The following is a 17,702-nucleotide window of genomic DNA, read 5'->3' on the forward strand; positions in this document are numbered from 1 at the left end:
TTGTTCCTGCACTGCCATCCTGTAGCAAAATGTGATTCCTCTCTTGCCTAGTCTCTAACTCTGCAAGTGGATTCACCAGATTTCCCTGAATCCAGGTCATCATGTTCCTCTCCCTGCTCAGAAGCTGTACATGGATGCTTTTGATCAAGGTTGGGATGTTCATGCATCACTGTTGCAGTCCTAACCAATGGGTTATCCGGCTCCTGTTAGCCCTCGATCGGCCAGAATGCCAAAGGCAAGTAAATATGACCTGTCTGAAAAGTTGTCCGATACAAAAGGAGGCAGCCAACGTCACTTCCTCGATATTCCTTGCCACGGAGCCCAAAGCAGAAGCGTTGTTTGCACGAATGCTGGTCGGCAGTTTAACTTTTTCTTTTCCAACTACAAAGTTGAAGTCCACTACAGCAAAGTACCCCTTTGGGGATCCTCTGGTTTATTTTCTTGCTTAACGAATGTCTGAAAAGGTTACAGGTCTTACCTGTGGATCCCCATAGATTCACTCCTATTGTATTTGTTTAGGCCTTTACCACAACGTTCCTAATTGATCTCTATGCTTCCTTTAATCCGCGTACTATTCGTCGTCAGGCTAAGCTTTTAACTAAATATTTTGGGAGTTTGGCTTAAGTTTGTCAGTATGGCGTCCCCTGGTCTTCAGGCTTCAGGTATCTGTAAGAAGTGAAAGGATAAGGACCGCGACAGGCTTCAGAGGGTCATCAGTCCTGCAGTAGCCAGTGAGGTGCCTTTGCAGACCCTGCAGTCAGTGAATTTTCGACCACAGGCTTCTGAGACCATGCCAGTCCCCCAGACCTCTGGATTCCATCTTCTGACTTTCCACCTGTCGCCTCTTTAGCTGGATCCAGAGCTGCTAAGCTGGCTCTGGTGTCAGAGGCCTCTGTTCTTCGTTTGGACAGTAAGCTCATACAGACTACCTCTGCCACATCTTCGGCAGTTGCTAGGCCTCCTGAGTCCTTCAGACGTGCAGGTAAATCTTCCAGTCGTAAGCCTGTGAAAAAGCAGGCTCCAGTTTCCTCTCCCCTCAATCCCAAATGGCTAATGACCTTTTGACTATTAGGGGTTCACAGGCTCCTTCTAAAAGGGGTAGGGATGCCTCTCCTGAGGCTTTCTTGTTCTGGTACTTCTAGCATTTCTGCTGATGAAGAGGAAGTTTCTCAGGTTTTTTCTCCTTTTGAGGATTTGGATGCAGAGGAGAGTCCATTCCTTCTGCTTCTCCTCCAGAGGATTTCTCTTTTGGTGATATTTTGAATGGGGAAAGGTGGGATTAGGGAGTTTTTTGGATGTGCCTCATCATAAGCCTCTGGCTGTTCCTCCAGTGTTGGAAGTGGTTGTTCTGGAAAATTCCTTGACTCCAAATTCAGTCCTTCCTGCTCCCAGGAAACCTGACTGGTACTGTAGAGTCCCCGATTCTCATTGTTTGTTTGTAGGAATCCCTTGGCTGATCCAGAGGCTATTTCTCAAGGCCCTAAAGGAGTTAAGGCCACTGTTACCAAAAATCTTGTTCCTTCTGACAGGGAATCTAGGAACCTAGATAGGTGGGGTAAAAAACGTTTATACCTCTGCCACTCTTGCTATTAGGTCTACTAATTGTATTTTTCATATGCTTAAGTACCAGCAGCACACCTTGGAGACCAAGTCCTAGGATTGCAAGTGTGCCTCTTTTGGCAGAGTAAGGATGTGCAGGATTTGCTGAATTCTGCCAGTCTTGTCAATAAACATTCATTACATTGTGGTTTTGACATTCTTGAAGCCTCCTGCAGGGCTACAGCTACTGGATCTGTTATTAGAAGGCATACTTGGCTTGGGGAACAGCCCCTTCCAGAGCCTGTTAAGGCTAAGCTTTTAGATGTACTTTTACTTAAGGATGGTCTTTGGCAGCAAAGCAGAGGAAGTGCTCAAGAAGAGGATGAGGCCAAATCTATGCAAACTGTTAAAGACTTTCTGCAAGTTCAACCTCCTCACTTTAGCAGGAATTACTCTTCTAAGAGTTGGATGTTTCCTGGTAGCAACAGACAGAACCGCTCTAGGACTAGAGATTACAAATCTAGGGGGCAGGTGGCTACCCCTCAAAGGTGTAAGTGTTGGCATGCTTCCACTTCCAAGGCAGGAAGTTCCAAGCCTACATTTCAGTCCAAACCTCAATGATTCTGTCCAACTTCTGCCTGTTCTTGCTTGCTCGGAGAGTCTTTTAAGGGGAAGGTTGGCTTTTTTGCAAATGTCTGGGCCACCAACACTGACAAATTGTATCCCTAGGACATGGGTTTCCTTTCCACAGCTTTCCAGTACCCAAAGGATTCCTGGACACCTTCAAACCAAAGGGCAGAAGTAGAAAAGCAAATTTTGTCTGTCGCATCTAGGATGTTCAGGATTGCTCAGGTAGGCTAGGGTTTCTATTCTAGACTTTTCTTAGTTCCAAAAAAAGGCACCTGGTGTCCTATCCTAGACCTATCCATTCTGAACTCTCTTGGCATTTCCAAAGTTCAAAATGCTCACTCTGCATCTGTTGCTGCCAGTGTTAGAAAAGAACTCCTAGCTGGTAACTTTGGATCTCAAGCTTATCCCCTATCAGGGAAAGTTGCAGGCAATACCTTTGTTTCAGAGTGGGCAGACAACATCAATTCTCCGCACTGCCCTTTGTAAAAACTGTGGGAGCAGTAGATAAGCCAAAGTGCCTGGCTCCAGTCATTGCTTTTTGCAGGCTGAAGAAAATTCAGATTTATCCTTACTTGGGCAACTGTTTTAATTGAAGCAAATTCTCAGGAACAGCTGTTAAAGGATCTAGAACTTGTAAAGGCTCTCTTCTTCCCTGGGTTACTGTCTCTCAATGAGGAAAACTCAAATGGTGCCATCCAAGGAGATAACCTTCCTGGGAGCGAGTCTGAACACATCTGCCCAGATATTGCACCCAGGAGAAGCCGGCAACTCTTTCAGTTTACTTCAAGGATTTGGCAAGCCTGTCCCAACTCCCTGCAAGCTCTGGGATACATAGCCTCATGCATTCTCATGATTCCATATGCAAGACTGCATATGAGAAAATTGTAGTGGTAACTCAAGAACCTTTGTCAACATGCACAAGACCTGGATATAATTCCTCTGCTTCTAAGCAAACCATTTCTAAATGGATTGCACATTGTATTGCTTTCTGTTCCTTTCATGGCAAGTTTCCTCCTCGAGGTGGTAGGACCCACTCCACAAGAGCAGCTTCCACTTCTGCAGTGTTTTTTAAGGGGCCTCCCTACTGGAGGCTGCCACATGGTCTTCTGTTCACACTTTCACAAAGCATTATAATTTGCCTTTGTTTTTCTAGAGCCAGGGCAGTGTTTGCCACTGCTGTTCTGCAGGGCATTCTCTCCAATCCTTGATTCTGTTGGTTCGTCATCCCTTTTCTCTGGGCATCTAACCCATTTGTTAGGACTAACAGTGAAACGCTAAGAACCATAGTACAGTTGTGTTGCCATAAATGTAGATGTTGGTGTATTCACTGTTGCAGTCCTGGCTTCCCACCCTCTTCCTTTTTTGGTCCTATCCTGCTCTTTTCCTAAGGTACAGGCTAAATTTGGTGTTTTTGCCAAAGTTGCTTTTTGTTTAAGCCTTGTTTTCTGGGGGCTTCTGACTGTTATGGCAAGAGATTGAGGAAGTGAAGTCTGCTGCCTCCTTTTGTATGGGACATCCTTTACAACAGACTACAGCAGATGTCCTATTTACTTGCCTTTTGGTATTCTGGCCAATCTAGGGCTACTGGGAGCCAGATAGTCCATTGGTTAGGACTGCAACACTGAATACACTAACATCTGCATTTAAGTGTACACAGCTGTACTTTCTGGATTCTCTACTGTGGTGTTTTTTTTTTTTTTTTTATATATATACAGTACCACACATGGTACATCAACAAATAAGGGAGCACAAAATTTTACCACCTTTGCAGTCTGGCTTTTCAGGTTTGGGATTTTGCAGTTCACCATAATTTGGTTCTTTGGGTGGTTTATATTCCCCTCGAGCACATTTGTGGCAGTCACTTTTGAGCAGGTCCAGGACAAATCCTCAAAAGACAACTACATGGAAATATTATTGGTTGGGTACTTCTCACTCAAGTGGTACTTTTTTGCTTCCTTTTTGAACAATTTCCCCAGCTCTGTTATAGGGTCAAGTCCGCTTGCAAGTGGACGCTATTCCATTTTCCTTGGAGGTGTTTCTGTATGCTTATTCCCCTCTTCCTCTGCTACCAAAGGTCCTGCAAAAGATCATGTGGGCTAGACCCAACATCTTGTTGACTGTGTTGGTACAGACCACTTTGGTTCCCCATTTTATTGCATCTGGCCATGGGCAATCTGATTACCTCAAAATGTCTCCTCACAAGACAAAGGAGGTCTCATTCACTCACTTTCCCATTCTTCTCTTGTCACTTGGGGGGGGGGGGGGGGGTTGGACACCAAACACCAATTTTCTGAGGATGTGCTTCTGATTTTGCTGTGGGCCAGAAAACTCACTACTAGAAAATTCTATTACAAAATGGAAGTGATTTTCTACATGGTGGTATGTACGACATGGGTCCTCTTTTTTTTTTCTTCTATGAGCATTTCTACAGTAGTTTGTATGAGCTGCTAAAATTTTGGCTTGGTATATTCATCTGTTAAAGCTCATTTTTGTCAACTTCTGCTAATCTGACAGTCCACCTTTGGCTTCTAGAGTGTGTCTGTGTGTCTGTGTGTCTGTGTGTCTGTGTGTCTGTGTGTCTGTGTGTCTGTGTGTCTGTGTGTCTGTGTGTCTGTGTGTCTGTGTGTCTGTGTGTCTGTGTGTGTGTGTCTGTGTGTGTCTGTGTGTCTGTGTGTCTGTGTGTCTGTGTGTCTGTGTGTCTGTGTGTCTGTGTGTCTGTGTGTCTGTGTGTGTGTCTGTGTGTCTGTGTGTCTGTGTGTCTGTGTGTCTGTGTGTCTGTGTGTCTGTGTGTCTGTGTGTGTCTGTGTGTGTCTGTGTGTGTCTGTGTGTGTGTCTGTGTGTCTGTGTGTCTGTGTGTCTGTGTGTGTGTCTGTGTGTCTGTGTGTCTGTGTGTCTGTGTGTCTGTGTGTCTGTGTGTGTGTCTGTGTGTCTGTGTGTCTGTGTGTGTCTGTGTGTGTGTCTGTGTGTGTGTCTGTGTGTCTGTGTGTCTGTGTGTCTGTGTGTGTGTCTGTGTGTGTGTCTGTGTGTGTGTCTGTGTGTCTGTGTCTGTGTCTGTGTCTGTGTGTCTGTGTGTCTGTGTGTCTGTGTCTGTGTGTCTGTGTCTGTGTGTCTGTCTGTGTGTCTGTGTGTGTGTCTGTGTGTGTCTGTGTGCGTGTGTGTTTGGACCAGTGTGTGTTTGTGTGTCTGTGTCACCATCTTATATAAGTGATTGGGTAGTTTATTGGCTGGTGGTACAAAAGTTTGTGCACTGTTAGGAGTTGATTTGAATTAAGCTGGGCAGTTCTAGCCACTCTCATTTAAGGTTCTGGCAGTGATGGGTTCTATAGGTGGAGCCAGTGGCGAATCTGGCAGTGATTGTCTCTATGGGACAGCTTACCTAGTTCGGATTTGTCTGTGTACAGGCAAGGCATATAAGAGTAGGTGTGATCGGGCAATTAGCAGTTTGGTGTGATTTTCTGGGGAAATAGTGGTACCATTGTTAGATATGATAGAGAATGAAAGTGTGGTGGATCTACTAGTGGGAGAGAAGAGTAGAAGTTTAGTTTTATTGGGGTTCAGAAGTAAGGCGTTTATTTGGTGAGCCAGTTCCTTAGTGTTGTATGTATTTTAGGTTAAGATTTGCAAGTCTGATGGGGAGGTGACTGAGCAGATGAGTGGAATCATTGGCATATTGGATGCAGGTGGCTTTAGGGATAGTGTGGAGGTAGTTAAAGATGAGTAGTGGACCTAGTATGAACCCTTGAGGGACGCCAGTTGTGAGAGGTAACTGGCTGGAGAGTTTGCCCTGCCATAGTACTGCCTGCTGTCTACCAGTCACGACTGGAACCACTGGATAGCAGGCTTCTTTTTAGTGAAAGAATGAGAAGTTCATAGTTGACCATGTCAGAGGGCAGAGGTTAGCCTATTGTCATTCCTGTTTTTGGTTTATGGCAGTAGTAAAGGAAAGGAGGGCTGAGGTGGTGCTGTGGTATGGCCTGAAACCACGCTGGGAGTCTGATAGTAAGTTATTCTGTGAAAGGTATTGCATTAGTTTGTGTACACATTTCTCCATTATTTTGGCTAGTGGGGAAATAATGGCAATTGGTCTATAGTTGGATATGTCTGAGGAGCTACCACTTTTATGGAGTGGGATGATGTGAGATTTTTCAGAGGGAGGGGATAGCATTTTCAGATAAGGTTCTGTTGATGAGGATAGATTTGGGATATGCAATGGTATCTGCAGCTATTTTGCAGGTACTCTGCAGGGAGGAGGTCCACAGCGAGGGTGGTAGGTTTTAGATTTTTTAGAACTAGTTTTGATAAAACTAGTGGATATTGGTTGGAAGCCAAATTCTGGGTGATTATTGGTTAGATTAGGCATGTGGTTTAAGTTAGAGGGTGTTAGTTTGGCTAGGGATTGGATTGTTTCAGTGAAAATTATTGAAGGCGCTAGCTATTGCTTCTGGGGAACTATAGTTAGCTGGCGTTGGAGTAACCTGGACAAAGTAGTTGATTTAAGCCTGCCAAGAACTTTTGAGGGTTGTGTTTTTGTAGGAGATTTTGGTAGCTTTTTTATCCAGTAAAATAAGATTTTTTTTTTTTTCATTCCTGAGTTGATATTTTAGATGGCAAAGTGCGGCTTTGGTTCTCAGCTGGCCCAGGCTCTTGTTTCTAGTTTTGATTTTTGCTTGGGTATCTTTTGTGAGCCATGGTGCTGTATTTGATGTAGTTTTTGTATGTACTGGAGCATGGGAATCAATTACTTGGGGAATTTAGTGTTAAAGTGATCTATGGCTTTCTCTGTTAGATTTTTTAGTTTTGACCAGTCAACTGCTTATAATTCATTTTGGAATATAGCAGCATCAAAGTTTTTCCTGTTTCTAAATGTTTTATTTGGGCTAGTGCAGGTTTCCTGCCTTATGTTTTATGATATAGGTTAGACAGTGGTAGCTGAGGTAATCTGGGAGAGTACTAGGTGTGTACAGTTGGGGTTGGTTATTAACTAGGATAGAGTCTAGAATACTTTCCTTGTTGGTTGGTTTGTTTATCCTAGTGGGAGAGGTAATGGTCTGTTTAAAACCCAGATAAGTTTGAGTGAGGTGAAGTCCAACCATTGCAGTACAGTAGGATATGTGCCTTACAGTCCACCCACAAGTTCAGTAGTCAGCAAAATTCTAGTCCTGGACAGTTTCTTGTAAAGCCATATTTCACAGATGCTTTATTCCATCACTTCACTAATTTCAGCATTTATCTCTAACCCATTCATCTCCCAGAACTAGATTGTTTGGCCCAAGTTCAAGGTACTCCAAGTGTACTCCTGTGCATTTTGTTTTTAGCAATTTCCTTTGGAACATTGGAAAAGGTTTCTCTGGCAAACTTGTTTTTATTTATTTTTTTTTTAACTGGGAAAAGCTGAGACTAGAAGACCTACAATTCCTCCCTAGCCTGGTTTGCACGCAAACAATGTTGATCCTCCATGAAAAAAAAATTCTGAAGACTGCTGGATACAGCAGTTTGACTGTACCTGCCTCTCGTCATCCCAGAGTGCTGGTACATTAGCTTCTCTTGTGCCTGGTGTACAGTAAATTTTCCACAAACATTCTGCTGGGTGCAGTTTTTAATATTCTCCCTTTGGCCACAGTTTTGTCAGGATCAACACTCTTACTGTTATGGTTGTATCTTTAATTATAGGGCTTGGCTGCTTTCTCATGGCCAGGTTTGGAGCAAACAACCTGTCCTTTCAGTTAATCCTACTGTGGAATACCAGTCTAGTTGCTTTATTTGTGCTTTCATAAAATAGTCTGCTGTTCCGGTTTCTCTGGTACAGCAGAATGTCAGGTTTACTGTCTTCTGACTCCATTTTAAAATGGCTCTTAATGAGCATAGTCCTACTCAAGTTCTCTTCATTTCACTGTCTAATTTTTGCACTTTCATCAAGTCATCTGAATAACTGCTTAAATCTGCTTCTGTTTTTCCAGCTTTTTGATAAAGTTCCTTCAGTGTTTTTTATTTTAATAATCTGTTGAGTACCTTAGATTTTTTTCCTCCATTACTAGAAGCATCTATTTTTGCTGAACACCTATAAGATTCTTTCCAGCCAGTGTTTTTCTTGACCTTTTCTGGTAGTTTTTCTAGTTTTACTGGGGAGAGATGAAATTAAGCTGTTCAGTGTGCAGCTATTTTGAAGCCCAGTTGAAGTGGTTGGTTATCCTTCAAATTGTTCATTGTTGTAAACAAAACTTTGATAGGCTATATAATGGGAATCCAGCCATATGCAGAGCCTGCACCATTTTTTTATCCACCTCTGAACCATTGAGGTCTGACAAACCTTTTATCTTGTATGTGGACCTCCATAAGTAGCTTTTTATGGAGTGCTTTACTGTATTGCCAAACTACTAAGTAGCTTGTTACATCCCACAAATATAGGAACTAGCTGGAACTTGCTTAATGGCTGCTGACTGAAATTGCTTCTGTTTTAACTGGAGCTCAGGAAGTTTGCACTAACTTCCAATGGGTGGAGATTAAGCCTTTTGACAGAATCCAATTATGTCCTCACATTTCAAACAAAGGTTCGTATCTCGAACTATAGAGATTATGAAAAGTATAAATGGCAAACTTCAGCACAAGCTATTTATAGTGGTAGTTTTCTTTAGGTTCTAGGTCTTTAATTGAATTTTGTCGCAGTAAACACAGTAGTGTATTTGTAATGTTTTGTAAACAACTTGCTGCATCTCTGCAACCATTCAAGTTGCACACACACTGTCAGCCTTGTATGATGCTCTCAGCTAGATGAATAAAATGCTGGTAAGGAGTTCTGTCTGTTACTTGGTTGTTGAGATATTTAGAAAAACGTGAAAATTGTATAAGTTAATATCCATTTACTTGCACCAGACAGAGGTAAAATATTAATTCACTTTGCCATTGTGTAAGCTTTAAGATGAAATCTTGCAACCACAGGCACAGAGCGGATCAAACGGCTAATCTTGCTGCATGGTGGAAAGCAAGCTATTTTTTTTTCCCTGTCCATTCTCCCAGTTGTCTACTTTCGTAATGAGCTACCTTCCCTTGAAGGCTATTTTAAGCCTAGCCAGTTTCCCATTTTGTGCTTGTGGATAGTCATATGGGATAGGTCAGATTTACCTAATTTTAGACCATGAGGTAGTTATCCCTAATAAGAATAACTGGAATAATTTCATAGATAATTTGAGGGGACACGTGCATGGTTTTAAAGCCTTTAGGAGATGCCTCTCTCCATTAGTGGTACAGGGGGAAGTCCTGGGATAGTCTCTTCACCATCAATAGATCCAGGTTGTGCTGGAATATGGATTGGGATGAGTTTTATGTGGATGGGGTGAGATGTACCTTTCCCTTCAAACATGTTGCAGAAGAGGTTTAGATCCCTAGATGGTATTTTTGATGCCAAATGACTTGCTGATGTGCAGTACATCTGTCTGTATTAGTTTGGAGAATGAGTTTGTATGCCAGGTACAGGTCCCATCCTAGCAGTTTGTGTAGGATATAGAGTATAGTAAACAATGGGTGGTTTGTTCCATGTAAGACTACATTTAGACCATGTATCCTTTGGTAAAATATCTTTGGAGCATTCCATTTGCATGTTTCTGGACAGATGCATACCAAAGGATGCATTATATCCAATGATCGCCTAATGAGGGCAGAGTAAAGGATGCAGAGTAGTGTTTCATGTAGGACTGCCAAATATCTTTAACTGTTGATCTTAAAGGACAGTGGTCACCCATTTCTTGAGTGTTTTAGTACATGTTCCTCTGTTAATACTGCTGATGTACTTTTACATTAAAGTGGTGTATTCTGATATATAATTGCATAATTGTATATTGTGAGGGTGTGAGTGTGTGATGTTACACATCCACTGGCCTACTTCTCCTGGCATAGCTGTCAGTACCTCCTATAGTCACAGGCCCCTGTCTGCCTGCTTTTCCTCAAAAGCATTTCATGTGTGAAAGTTTAAAGGCCGTATGCTGCTGCCTAGGCAGGGCAATCACATAGGGTGAGCCACGTCTTGTGTGGTAGATCACCTTTGGAGGGCTTGGTAACATTGCAAGGAATAGTTGGAATGCACAGGAAGATGCACGCTTTTATTTGTTCTGCATCTCTAGTATCACTAAAAGATACGCTAAGTAAGTTGTGGTCCCTTTTAGAAATTAGCTGGGCAGCAAGACGGAAGATATTTGAAATGTTTGAGAAAATGAGGATTAATTGTGGGGTTTCTGCTTTGGCTGCCTAGAATCCGCTGTAGTTGCTGGTGGAAGGTATTGATGGCAGTCTGTAACCTTAACATCTGAACTGAGGAGGAACATGCTATAGTCAGTATTACTCTTCCGTCACTGTTTCCTCCTCCTAATGTAAAATAATTTTTCTACTCTTCCACCCCCTTCAAATGCATTAGCTCTGTGAAACGAAAGTCTGACGAATTAAATGGGGAAGAAAAGCCAAAGGTCAAAAAGGAAGAAAAACCTGAGCCTACAAAGGTCAAGAAGGAAGAAAAGACTGAACCTACAAAGGTCAAGAAGGAAGAAAAGGCAGATTCCAAAAAGGAAGAAACAAAAGTTGATCCAGATTCAGCAGAAGAGAATGTAAGCGTGAGCACTATTTGCAGTACTGAGCCAAAGTGTGTGTCTACATGTTTGTGCTTGACTTTTATGCGTTGAATAATGTGCATACACACACCATGAAATTTTAGTGTTTTAAGTATATAAAGCTCAACTTCAACAGAATGATGCAACTAAGACTGTTTTTCTGGAGTGCTGTTTGGCTAGGTTTTGCGGGCACTGCTTGCGCTGACCTAGGCTGCTACTTGTTAAATGAACTCTCACCATTTGCACCCTGATGTTGCAAGAAGAGGCTACATTGGCCAAGTGTTCTTGTTAGCCTGTCCTTTGTGAGCTGGGCACCCTTGGGATTGGAGGAGAGTGGAAGATGTCCTACCTGCTGGTAGAGTTGTCATGGGTCAGTATTTTTGGTTATTCTTTCTGCTGGCTGCATTCCTTTTCCACTGCAACTGTTGTGGGTTTTGATACACACTACACTTGGTGCAGTTTGAGGATGATGTGGCAGTGACTGCTGTGTATCCTTGGAGGAGGCCTCTTTACTTTTTACAGAGCAGTGTAGGTGTTGCACCTGGTTACTTCTATACATGGGGAAGGGGAGGCCCTTCTCCCTTCTTGGTGTGGAAATCCTGGAGGTTGGCCCTGTATAGGATCCTCTTAAGGGGTCTTTACTGTAGTTTTTGTTCTGGTGTAACATTGCTGCTATCTTCTGGGAAGATCCAAAGTCTGAGTTGTTGGCTTTGGCAACTAGAGTATCACTTCATACCTTTATGAGGTGAATACAGGTGACGCTCCTTTTAAGTACTCTCCATTGGGGAATCTGCTTTTCTTTGTTTGCAGTCACATTTACCATCTCTGTTTTGGTTGAAGGGACCCTTTCTGGCTCTTGCCCAGTGATTATCCCTCGTTTCCAGCTTTTCTCCCTTTGCTGGATGCTCCATTTCATTGTATAGTATTCTGGAAGCCTGAGCATGTTAGCTTGGGCATGGTACAGTTTAATTATAGCTCAAACCAGTGTGCTTTTGCCTGCATTTGACTGCAGAAATGTTCTTCACCGCTACCAATTGTGTAGTGATATGTTTTGTACTGAACTATATTTGCCACTTGGGATTTCTTTTGGTCCCCCTGACCTGCTCTCAGTCTTTCATTTGTAGTGACCTTTTACCGTGTTCTATTGGACAAGGCCCAATTTCATTGCGACTGTCTTTGAAAAAAGTCTTATGCCAGTCCTAATGCACCCCAGGAATGGGCTTGAGTGCAGCTTGGGTAGGCCGCCCATTTCTGCAAATTTAGCTGCCACTCGTGGTTTCTGTTTAAGATTCATTAGTGCAAGAAACCCCCCACCCCAGAGCATAACCAGTGACTCTTCCTTATGGGAGCAGTAAGTTGGTATTGCCACTTGGCTCTGTTCCTACCCAGGCACTTAAAAGGTAGCTGGAGTATTCATGCATTTAATGCAACTAAACACTGTAATTTTCAAGAAGTCGTAGGTCAAAAACACAAGATTTAAGTAAAGCTTTGTTGAATTACAAGCTCAAGATGTAGTAGACTGGGGAGAAATGATGCTGCATAAGTAATTCGGAGGCATGTCCTCTGTATCTTTTCGAAAGTTAACAGCATATGGTTTTCATTAGATATTCTATGCACTGCCTTACTGGCATAGGTAATAGTGCCTTACTACCCTCTTGGCAGCCAGTCTGCTGCCAGAGCAGAATTGTCCTTCTCAGCCAGACAATCCTCCACTTTTTTTCTAGTGACAGGATATGTAAGACTCTTCTGACAATTTGATCTGAGCTCTGTTTTATAGCATTTATTTCTGTTTTGTGGTCCTATGGGGATATGTATTTGTTTTTGATTTTATTATTGAAATTGCTATTTTGCTTAATACAGCATTCAGAATTGTATCCCTGTAGAAATAGACTACATTTATTATTTTTAAGGGAGAATAGTGGATTTTTGTCTGGGTACTGGGCTTATGCAGCCAGTATTGGTTTTGATCTGGCTAGAAATTTGCCCTCTGACATGATTGGGTCTGAAATGGTGCCCCCAACCACCATCTACCCCCTGTGCACCTATACCTTTATAGTAATAAATCACAAAGTATGGCTCAGACTTTGCCTTAGCCATGGGCAGGCTATCTGACCACTCAAATCTTTTATCTCCAGCCCCCCTTGTGGGGGGTGTGGTACTATACCTGTACATGACATGAGGGTCTGTCTCATCCCACAGGACTGTACTGTTGCCTGGTTAAGGTATGGAAGAACCAAACTCTTTAGGTGCAGTGGAAGTCTGGGCACTGATTCTGATGTCCTTCAAGAATGCAACTGCAGTCATAACATATGGGTTGTCCTGCCTCAGGCAGCCCTCGGTCGGCCGGATTCCAAAGTCTGGGTCAGATGTCGCATTTTCCTCCGTCTGAGCGGCTGGGGTACATAAGCATCAGCCGACGCCATTTTCTTCAGTCTTTCTTGCCGCGCGGTGCCCGAAGCAGAAGCAGTTCGCAAGTGCCGGTCGGTCAGCTCCTGTATTCTTCGATTCCGAAGTCATCAAAAAAGCTAAGTACCCGGTTGGGGACCTTTTCTTGCCTCAGCCGATGTCAGAAATTACTGAAAAAGTTAATTGTCTGTCTTGTGGTAAACAAATACCTCATAAGGATTTCCACTCTTACTGTCTTCCTTGCCTTGGCCCAGACCACGACATCTCTGCCTGTATAGCCTGTGCTCGCTTCAACAAGCGCACTCTCAGGCGCCGGGCGGAGTTCGCTGAAGATTTTTTCGGCGAAAAATTTACTTACACAATGCCGTCGGAACTTCTGACATCGCAAACTCCCAAGAAACGAAAAGACCAGGACCGACTTCCTCGGCCCGCGTCTACCTCAGACTCCACGCCAAAACCAATCGCGAGTGCTCCAGTTCCCTCTGAGACGGTTTCTCCACCGCTCCGAACCGAAGACACCGCATTACCGACTACTTTGATTCCGGATATCACTCCGCCAGTTATTGATTTTCCTCCGGATACCGAAACCAAGGAAATGCCCGAGACCATTGCTGTAGACAAGGTCACTCCAGCACGTGGAGCTGCCAGGCCTCCTATGGCCATGTCTATTGAGGCCTACACTAGGGCTAAGGCAGCCAGCAAAACAAAACATCTTACTACTAAAACCTTACCTCAGCCTACTCCAGAGACACAAATTATGTCTATGGCTGCTGATTTAATTTCTATGATTAGAGGTTCACAGGCCCATCCTGAGAGGATCCCAGCCTCCTTCTGATAAAAGGCCCCGGGTTGACCCCCTGACCCTATTCCGTCAGATGAAGATTCTGAGGGCTCTGTCCACTCTGATAGCCAGGAAGAGCTCTTCCAGACCTATGAGGACTCTGATGCAGAGGATTCCATTCCCTCGGCCTCCCCTCCTGAGGATATTTCTTTTGGGGAAGTTCTGCATATCATGAGGGAACATTTCAAGTGGCAAGGCCAGGAATATTCTGATTCCAGAAAGCACCTTCGGACTTTCCTTAAGAAGCCCCAGCACAGGCCCTTAGCTATTCCTCCTGTACTTGATGTTTTGGATGATTTATATTCTGACTAGTGTTTCCCCTGACTCTCTTCCTCCTGCTCCAGCCAAGCCAGACAGATATTACAGGGTTCCAGAAACACATTCCCATTTATTCAGGGCCCATTCTGCTGATTTGGAAACTATTTCACAGGGGCCTCAGCTTCCACCTCTAAAAATCCATTGCCCTCCAGCAGGGAAGCTAGGTCATTAGAGAGATGGGGCAAAAGGGTTTACACTTCCACTACCTTATCTATGAGAGCTTTGAATTGCCTTTTTCATATGTTACAATATCAGGATTTCCTGTTAGAAGATTTACAAAAAACATTGGCCACTCCTGATCCTATTGACAGGAAGGCTTTGCAGGAAGCTGTACATAATACTCGGCAAGTAAGCAATCACCTCCTACAGTGTGGGTATGATGCACTGGAAGCTTCATGTAGGGCAGCTATGACGGGGGCAGTCATTCGAAGACATGCATGGTTAAAAGATCAACCTCTACCAGATCATCAACCTCTACCAGATCATGTGAAGGCAAAACTTCTGGATGCACCTTTGGAAAAGAACAAGCTTTTTGGTGCTAATGCTAAGGATGTGTTAAAGACCATCGAGGAAAAAGCAAAATCAGTTCAGACGGTGAAAGATTTCCTCCAGGTTCAACCCCCTAGATTCAGTAGGAATTGGCCTTCAAAAAACTGGTCCTTTCCTAATACGTGGCCGGGGAAAAGGCCAATACAGAGGTCCTTACAGGGGACGACAATGGCAGCCAGGAACGACAATGGCAGCCAGGAAACCAAAGAAGCGATGCAGGGGTTTCACCTGCCCCACAGCCTCAATCTCAATGACTTTCCTCAATTTCCCGCCCAAGGGAGCTTCTATTTGTTCCCTGGTAGGTGGAAGTAATCTCTGTTTGCAGAAAATTGGCACAGACTGACAAAGGACAAATGGATTTTGGACATTATAGACCGTGGCTACAGGTTCCATTTTCATACCTTGCCAAGAAAACAAGGCATGCCAAACCTACCACCAAACCAGAGGGCAGAGGCTATCAAGCAAATCTCTCTGCTGACTCGGATGAAAGCAATAGAAAAAGTTCCACAACAAGAACAAGGCCAGGGATTTTACTCAAGACTGTTCCTTGTTCAAGAAAAGAATCTCAATGGAGACCAATACTGGATTTGTCCGCATAAAACACTTTTTTTCTCATAGTACCAAAGTTCAAAATGCTGACTACGGCAACTCCTTCCCATGCTGGGCAAGGGGTCTTGGCTGATTACTCTGGACCTCAAGGAGGCATACCTGCATGTCCCTATCAGACACAGCTGCAGAAGATACCTCTGATTTCTTGCAGGGCCAGAGCATTATCAATTCTCAGCATTGCTATTTGGCTTATCTACTGCGCCCAGAGTATTCACAAAATGCCTGGCTTCAGTAATTGCTCATTGCAGGCTCCAGGGGATACAAATTTACCCATACCTGGACGACTGCCTCATACAAGCGGACGACAAATTGATGACAAAATAAACTTGGACTATGTCATAAGATTACTACAAGCTCTGGGATACACAGTCAACTTCCAAAAGTCAAGACTGCTGCCATCCCAGCAAATATTCTTAGGAGCCAAATTAGACACAGCCTCAAATGGCTTACCTGACAGAAGACCAGCAAGAGAAGTTAACTCATTACTTCAAAGGTTTAGCAAAACTCACCCAGATGACTGCAAGGAGATTCCTACAGGCCCTGGGTTACATGGCATCCTGCATTCTCCTGGTTCCATTAGCAAGACTACACATGAGAAAGCTTCAGTGGTACCTAAAAAGCTTTTGGTCTCAGCACAGCAACAACTTGGAGACAACCATACCGCTCATTCCATGCCTACAAAAGGAATTCCTATGGTGGGCCTCTGAGCCAGGCAAACACAGGTATGTCATTCAAAAAACCACAGAACACAATGACCACAGATGCCTCAGACCTTGGATGGGGGGCGCACATGGAAGGCAGGTGTATACAAGGACAATGGTCTCCAAAGGAAACACATCTGCATATAAACCAAAAGGAAATGCTGGTAGTAATGCATGCCATCGAGGCCTTTCAACACCAACTTCAGCACGGCCATTTACTGATACGGACAGACAACACCACTGTGTGGTATATAAACAAGCAAGGGGGCACCCACTCTTACCCCCTTTGCAGACTGACAATGCATCTTTGGGAGAAATCACTGAGCCTAAACATCCAGTTACAATCCCAGTTTGTTCCAGGCAAAGACAATGTCTTGGCGGACAGCCTAAGCAGGAATTTCACAGATCCACACGAGTGGAGGTTACATCCGAAGATCTTCACACAACTCACTTCGACATGGGGCAGGCCAGAAGTAGACCTATTTGCCTCTCCTCAACCATCATCTACAAAAATTCTGCACAAGGACATACCATCCAAAAGCTTGGAAAATAGATGCTCTCTCATTCAACTGGAACTTCCTAACAATCTATGCATTCCCACCTCTGCCAATGATGACCTCAGTATTACTAAAGATCAAAGCAGAGACACCCAAGGGAATCATAATAGCTCCGGACTGGCCAAGACAACACTGGTACCCACTACTACGGAGCATGTCACACCAGGAGGTGGGCCCTTCCCCATTGGCCTCTACTTTTGACAACACAATTTCAAAACCGTGCATCCAAACCTTCAGACACTGCAGCTAACAGCCTGGGAGATCCCATAAATATCCTCAACCTAACAGAGGCTCGAAGACCATCCACCAGAAAGGTTTACTTAGCAAAATGGAAGAGATTCAGCAATTGGAATACCAGCAAGGGACATGATGCATCATTGTTGAACATCCCACTCATCTTGGAATATTTAGCAGATATCCTAAAGAACGGCCTCTCGTATTCTTCCATAAAGATACATGCATCAGCTATTTCATCTAGATATAACACTGATCCTCCTGTCTTTTCACACCCTTTGCTAAGGCAATTCCTCAGGGGAATCAAGAACATTAAGCCACCAAGAAAGGCCCCAGTACCAGCCTGGGACCTCAATTTTGTCCTAGAAAAACCTGACTCTACCTCCTTTTGAGCCAGCAGCTACAGTTGACTTGCAGTTTCTCTCATGGAAGACCGCTTTCCTGTTGTCAATTACCTCAGCAAGAAGGGTTTCGGAACTACAGGCCCTAATGGCAATACCACCGTTCATAATTTTTCACAGACAGGGTTTCATTAAGGACCAACCCTACTTTTATGCCTAAGGTGGTATCTAGGGTTTCTTTAAATCAAGCTATTCATCTGCCTGCTTTCTTCCCCAATCCTGAGAATAAGGGGGAAAAACTGTTACATACCTTGGACATTCACAGACAACTTCGATACTACCTGGACAGATACTACCTGGACAGAACCAAGGCCAGTAGGAAG

General features: G+C 43.8%; 1 protein-coding gene across 1 annotated transcript in view; it reads left to right on the plus strand.

Moving 5' to 3' along the window:
* Positions 1 to 17,702, plus strand: part of DNMT1 (DNA methyltransferase 1) — an 862,083-nt gene that overhangs the window by 82,994 nt on the left and 761,387 nt on the right. The window contains exon 6 of the mRNA XM_044084674.1: positions 10,574 to 10,760. Coding sequence (XP_043940609.1) covers positions 10,574 to 10,760 — 187 coding nt within the window. The remainder of the gene's footprint in view (positions 1 to 10,573; positions 10,761 to 17,702) is intronic.

The sequence above is a fragment of the Protopterus annectens genome, chromosome 9.part0 (assembly GCF_019279795.1).
Source record: "Protopterus annectens isolate FY-2018-M chromosome 9.part0, PAN1.0, whole genome shotgun sequence".
Lineage (NCBI taxonomy): Eukaryota > Metazoa > Chordata > Ceratodontiformes > Protopteridae > Protopterus > Protopterus annectens.